The 6,782-nt window shown below is 37.9% G+C and overlaps 1 protein-coding gene across 1 annotated transcript; it reads right to left on the bottom strand.

Moving 5' to 3' along the window:
- Positions 1-4,564: 4,564 nt before the first annotated feature.
- LOC126602197 (putative clathrin assembly protein At4g40080) lies at positions 4,565-5,977 on the bottom strand. The gene has a single exon (XM_050269031.1). The coding sequence runs from the start codon at positions 5,845-5,847 to the stop codon at positions 4,798-4,800; it is 1,050 nt and encodes a 349-aa protein (XP_050124988.1). The 5' UTR covers positions 5,848-5,977; the 3' UTR covers positions 4,565-4,797.
- Between the last annotated feature and the right edge of the window lie 805 nt (positions 5,978-6,782).

The raw sequence follows: 6,782 nt of genomic DNA, 5'->3' as shown, positions 1-6,782 counted from the left end.
TTGGGTAGTGTAGGAATGACAGGTCCAAACACAATTTGGTAAGGAATTTAACTTGGATTGTGATTTTGGTTGTCTAATCAATTCTATGATTTCACTAACCAACATAATACGGTTCGATATCATTGCTTTTCATTTATGTTGATAACTACCAAATAAGTCAAAACATCACCAATGATAATCTCGTTCCAATTCCATATCTCATCCAAGCTACTATACTAGACCAAGACTTCAAATCTCGGGAATAATAAGGATTAATCTCATAAGATGGAAATGATTGAGATAGCGATCAAGTATGGATTCATTTTGTGCCGTGTTCTTCCTCTTCTAGGTCGGGCCTCGAATATGATGAAACCTTTATCTCGGTTGTCAATCACTCTACTTCATTTAATTTTGGCCTTATCAATTCAATTTCAATGACACTTCTGCCAGTTGGATGTTCAGAATGCATTTCTTCATGGATTTTTATTTGAGGATGTTTATATGTAACAACCTTGTGTTTTTGTTGATCCTCAATTTTCTCACCATGTTTGCAAACTCTGTTGCTCTCTTTATGGCCTTAAGCAGGCACCTAAAACATGGTTTCAATGTTTTTCTACTTATTTGGAGGACCTAAGGTTTCATCCGTCTCATGTAGTTACATCTCTATTTGATGGGAACACTAGCCAAATGTGGGATTATTAGTTGTAGCCAAAAAGTTGCAAAAGAGGTATTAAGACAGTCTAAGGGTTTTGCTCCACATCAAAATGAATCTTGATGTTGAAAATAGGAGGTACGAGAAAAGATTAAGGTTGAGAAGGAATGTTGTAAAGCATTTACAAGGATAGAACTAATGAATACCTTAAGATGTATAAGATAGCAAAGAAGGAAGTAAAGAACACTGTGACAGAAGCGAAGCTAGTGGCTTTTGACGACATGTATAAGCGATTAGATACCAAAGAATGAGAGTTAGATATCTTAATATTTCTAGAGCAAGTGGAAGGAGGATGAGAGACTTAAACCAAGTAAGGTGTATCAAAGATGTGAATGAAAATGTTCTAACTGCGGAGAACGCGGTTCAAGACAGATAGAAAGCTTATTTTCATAATCTATTCAATGAAGGACACAACATGAGTACTTATTTGGGTGAGTTGAGTTACTCGGAAGAGTGTAGAAAGTTACTCATTTTACTGTTGAAGCGGGAAAGAAGAAGTGGTTGTAGCTTTAAAAAATATGAAGCAAAGAGAAGTAATGGGTCTTGACAATATACTGATTGAAGTGTGGAAGGTCTTGGGAGAGACAGGTATCGCATGTCTCATAAACCATTTTCAATAAGAATGAAAAAATAAAAAAGATGCCCAATAAGTGGCAAGAAAGCACTTTGGTGCCTATCTACAATAGTCAGGGCAACATACAAAATTGCATGAACTATATGAGTATTAAGTTAATGAGTTATATAATGAAGCTCTGGAGAAAGTAATTGAGCATAAACTAAGATAAGAGACACAAATCTTAAATAATCAATTCATGTTCATGCCAGGGCCCTCAACAATGGAGAAAATCTATCTCTCGTGAAGATTGGTGGAACTATATAGAGATTTGAAAAAAGGATTTGCACATGGTCTTTATAGATTTGAAAAAAAAACGTATTATAGTGGTCCCAAAAGAAATTCTTTGGAAGAATCTAGAGGAGAAAGGAGTACAAGTAGCATATATCCAAGCAATAAGGTGTGTATATATATATATATATATATATATATATATATATATATGATGGAGTAAAGCTGCATCAAGAACCCATGAAGGGCAGACTGAAAGCTTTCCCATAATCATAGGGTTACGCTAAGATTAAGCTTTAAGTCATTACCTTTTTGCATTGGTAATGGACGAGTTAATGAGACATATTCAAGATGATATCCCTTGGTGGCTTTTCGCAGATGATATGGTGCTGAAAGATAAAACACATGAGGGAGTAAATGCGAAACTTAATCTTTGGCGAGAAGTGTTGGAAGATAAAGGTATTCACCTAAGTAGGTCAAAGACGAAATTTCACTTGGATCTATCTTGCAAAATAATAGAAAATTTGATGGAGATCTCAATCATAGAATACAATCTAGATGGATAAAGTGGAATAGTGCATCGGGTGTGTTGTGCGATCGTCGTATGCCACTAAAGTTCAAGGATGAATTCTATAGGATAGCAATCAGGCCATCAATGCTTTTTGCACGGAATGTTACGTGATAAAAAAGCAACACGTGAAAAAAATGAGTGCAACAAAGATATGAATGATTCGCTGAATGTGTGGGCACACGAGAAATGATAGAATTAAGAACAAGCATATCCAAGGTAAAGTAGAAGTGACGACAATTTAGGATAAGATGAGAGAAAATTGTTTAAGATGGTTTGAACATGTGAATCGAAGAATTACAGATGCTCTAGTTAGAAGAGATCTAGGTAGACTTGGAGAAAGATTATAGAAAATATATGGAATACTTGAAACTAACATAAGACTTTAGCATAAAACCGAGCACAATAGCATTCTAGGATTCATGTAGCGAACTCCACTTAGTGGTATAAGGCTTGAATATCGTAGCGTTGGTGCTCTTTAATATCTTATTCTCACATGCCCAAATATCACTTTTGTCGTTAATCAAGTTTGCCAATTTGTTCACCTACCAACCACTCATTGTTGGCTTCCGTTAAATGCATTCTTCGTTATCTTATGGGAACTACTCACCATGACATACAATACAAGCCTGACTCTCTTCGTCTCACTGCGTTTTTCGACGCCGATTATGTTGGGGATCTTGATGATCGTCTCTGTATAGGTGGATATTGTTTGTATCTTGGTTCTAATCTTGTTTCTTGGAGTGCAAAGAGGCAAAATTGTGCATCTCAGTCCAGCATTAAGGTCGAGTATCGACAACTTGCTATGAAAGCTGCTACTATATCATTGTTTCGAATGTTGTTTCGTGATCTTCACCACCCCCACACTCTTCTGCGATAGTATTAATGTTATTTCATTGGCTTCAAATCCAGTGTTTCATGCCCGAACTCATCATGTTGAGGTGGATTATCACTATGTTCATGAGAAAGTAGTTTGAAAAGAAGTTGTTAACTATGTCTCTATCCATGATCAGATCTCAGATATTTTCACTATGGGATTTTCCATCAATCGCTTTCGTTTTCTAGTCTCCAGGCTTCTTGTTCTAGCTCTTCTCGTCAGTTTGCGGGGGTGTGATAGACAATAATTATATATTTCTTGATTTGTAGAGATCTTTCGTTATCTCTGATTGATTCTCAAATCATTTAGATTAGCCTTTCTTTTATGTATTTTTGTAATAATATATTAAATGAGAATTAAACCCCCAAACCTGTAGAAGGATTTGACAAACCTTCTATGTTCTTCTCTGCTACTTAGTCTTTTACTGCGAACAACCAATGTCAACATTTTATTGTTCCTAACATAGTTAGCAACACACAGAAAGATAGAGAAAAGAAAACAAATGAGAAATTGTTCTAACAATCCCCGTCTAGTGCTGCTTAGGCCTCTCCTAGGCGCTAGGCAGCTGGTCATTGCCTTGATCAGTCATTAGGTGTTTGAAAATTAAGAAAGTGTTCCTAGACTCTCTTAGGCATCTTCCTAGCCCGCCTAGGCGCCCGTCTAAATCTGCCTAGGGTGCGACTCACTTAGACAGAAAATCAATAACTTTCATTTTGTATTTTATATTTTTAATAAAATGTAAGAGACTTGTTGAATACTTGGATGAACATTCATTATATGCTTGTTTCCCATGTTTTTAACGTGTTCTAATACTTTATAATCTTTAAGTCATTTTATTTTACAATTTATGTATATAGTTATGTTTTTTTTAAGTATGAATATGCACTTATTTATACAATATATAATAAATTTACTTAAATCCGCCTAGTTTGCCTAGGCCCCTGCTTAGCCGCCTAAGCATTAAATCCCAGCTATCGCCGAACTAGTGCCTAGCGCATTTTAGAACTTTATCCTAAATTATAAGTTAGAAAGAGATAGTTATTTAAAAATAAGTTTATCTGAAGATCCTTCAAGAAAGGGGACTATATATATTCGTCCAAAATTAATAACAAATTCCTTGCAAAAGCTTATAGCCCAACACATAAACCATTGCCGCCCTGTGGTTTTTGAGCTCCAAACACATCACTACAAACGTACTAAGATAAGGACAGAATCAACATCAGTTTTATCTTATTGTCATTTCGTCAAAGATGTCATATAAAGCACCCATCAACATCTAATATATAAACTACTAAAAATATATATGCAAAAGCCACCATGAGAAAAATCAAATTTTAAATTTTTATTAAAAAAAATCAAATTACCTAGCTAGAATTTCATTTTCATTTTTGTACAAGTTTCTATCCAAAGAAAAACAAATCCCAAAAAATAAAAAATTCTTTTAACCATTCTCTTTGGCATGTCAAAATACATTCACACTGTTACATACACATTGTTAGAACTGTGACAACAAATATTGGGTTGTCAACAACTTTAGCTGTTCACACTTCACACCAATGAACAATGTTTGAGAGATCAAAGAAAAAATATAAATCACTTTTTTTATTACAAAACATAAATCTTTTGTTAATTTATCTAGAAACATGTACAGCTAGAGTGCTTGTAGTTGATGATGCATGGTGGTATGAGTGTTTATAAGTTGTTGATGCACGTGAATACAACGTATCAATTGCTTTAATCGCTCATGCGCATTGTTATGTATAAAATTAAGGGTCTCCCACTATACAAAAACCCAACCCGACACGACGATCTACTGTTCAAACGGCTATTGGTGTCGGTCCGAAGCCCAACCACCCACCACCAGATGGTAACAGCAACAACTGTCCTGGTTCAAGAAATGGGTTCCAACATTGAGTCGACTCGGCCAACTCGTTCGTCCCTGGAAAAACCACCAGCCTCTCCTCTCGCTGCTCCTTCATCTCCACAAGCCTAGCCTTGGTCTCTCTCACCAAATCCCATAACCCATCATTCCTCTTCCTGTTCACAAACAACAGCATTAACTTCCCCTTGCAACCCTCCAGTCTCTCAAACGCGTCAATTAACCGAGTCAACTCAGCCGAACGCGAACCCTCGACTGAGTCGATTCTGTCTCCAACTTCCTTGACTCGGACAACAATTTCATGCTGAACCGACCTGTAATCTTCGCCCGTGGCTCTCACCACTTCGTACACCAAATTGTTCTTCTGAAGTTCTAATGAATCAGGGGCGTCACAAATTCGCACCACAAATTCCACAAGCACTTCAATCTCCATTGCCAAATCTGAGTCCAAAAGAGCAAGTGCCTTCTCTTCCTTGTCTCTTTTGTTACCTTCGTTTTTCGACGAATTGAGATAATATCCAATTGCTCTAGACACCATCAGATTCTGCTCGACCACACCGGCGTACCATCTGACCCAAGACGAATATTCCAACATACAAAAATCGGAATTGTCACAAAACATGGAGAGGTTCAAGAAATTGTATCCCCCAAAACAAGGGTAGTACGCAAGCTGGTCTCTGAGAATAAAAGAACCTTTTGATATGATGTTGTGAATCGTGAGGAGGCATTTTAGGGCAACAAAGGCGCTCCGAGTGACGTGGAGCCGGTCCATGAGAGCATTAATGCATGCGCATGCAGTGAGGCGGGAGGAAAGGCCTACGGCGAGCACGGAGGCGATTCGTGTCTCCGATGGCGGCCTTGATGGGTCGTGTGTGGTGGCGCGGAGGACAGCGAGGTGTACGGAGGAGACTCGACGGTTGATGGTCAGAGTCGCTTTGAGGATTGAGGCTCTGTCTTTCAGAATGCCGATGAATTTGAATCGAGCCATTGCGAATGAAGGAAGAATGGGAAAGGTTGAGGAAGATGGAGGTGGGAGCGCGGAGGAAGATATAAATTGACAGTTAGACGCGGTTTTACTATTTCATGGTGTCCGTGTGAGTGCGCAAACTGTACATGGCTCTTACCGTTTCAGAAGAGAGCTTTTGACGCTTTTGACGCTTTTTAAGTGTATTCTTACACTTATGTGTAAGTTGGAGCTCGAATATCGGTTTACTAATAAAACAAAGGGTAAATTATACAAAACTACTTCAATTATGTGTCGAATTATAATCTTATACCTCATGTTTTAAAATTACAATGTCATATCTCATCTTTCAAATTTGTTGAAATGTCTTACCTCTGTTAATTTTCCTGTCAATTTTTCTGTTAAATGATGACGTGACTTAAAGTGGGGCCCACTCCTTACCTAACTAAATTAAAAAATTAATTATAAATAAAATAAATAAAATAAAATTTAAATTTTTTATTTTAAGATGTGGGACCCACCCTTTACAATTAAAAATAAAATCACCCTTTTTCCCCATTCGGCCTGACGACATCGACCTCGCCCATCTCTGACCACCTGAACCTCACCCATCTACTATGCAACTCCAAAACGCCCTTCACCACCATCCCCATGACCTCCACCCGCCTCACTACCACAACCCTAAAGTTAACCTTGCCAAGCCCATCTCTATCAAATGCAACCAACACTACCCACATCCAAGATCACTCGACGGGCCAGTCCGAATCCTAAGACCGGGTGTTTGGGTTAATATTTGAATATTGGGCTTAATTGAAAGGAAGCCCAAAGGCGCCAAAACGAGATGAACTTGCCCAAAGCCCAGCTACGAAGCCTGAAGTAAATTGAAGTCTTCTCAGCCAAGGCATAGGTCATATGCCTATGATTGAAGTGGCAAGTGACAGAGGCCATCTCACTACCAA

Source organism: Malus sylvestris, chromosome 15, assembly GCF_916048215.2.
Source record: "Malus sylvestris chromosome 15, drMalSylv7.2, whole genome shotgun sequence".
Lineage (NCBI taxonomy): Eukaryota > Viridiplantae > Streptophyta > Magnoliopsida > Rosales > Rosaceae > Malus > Malus sylvestris.
Note: the sequence above shows the minus strand (reverse complement) of the source record. Positions and strands in the feature narration are given on the sequence as shown.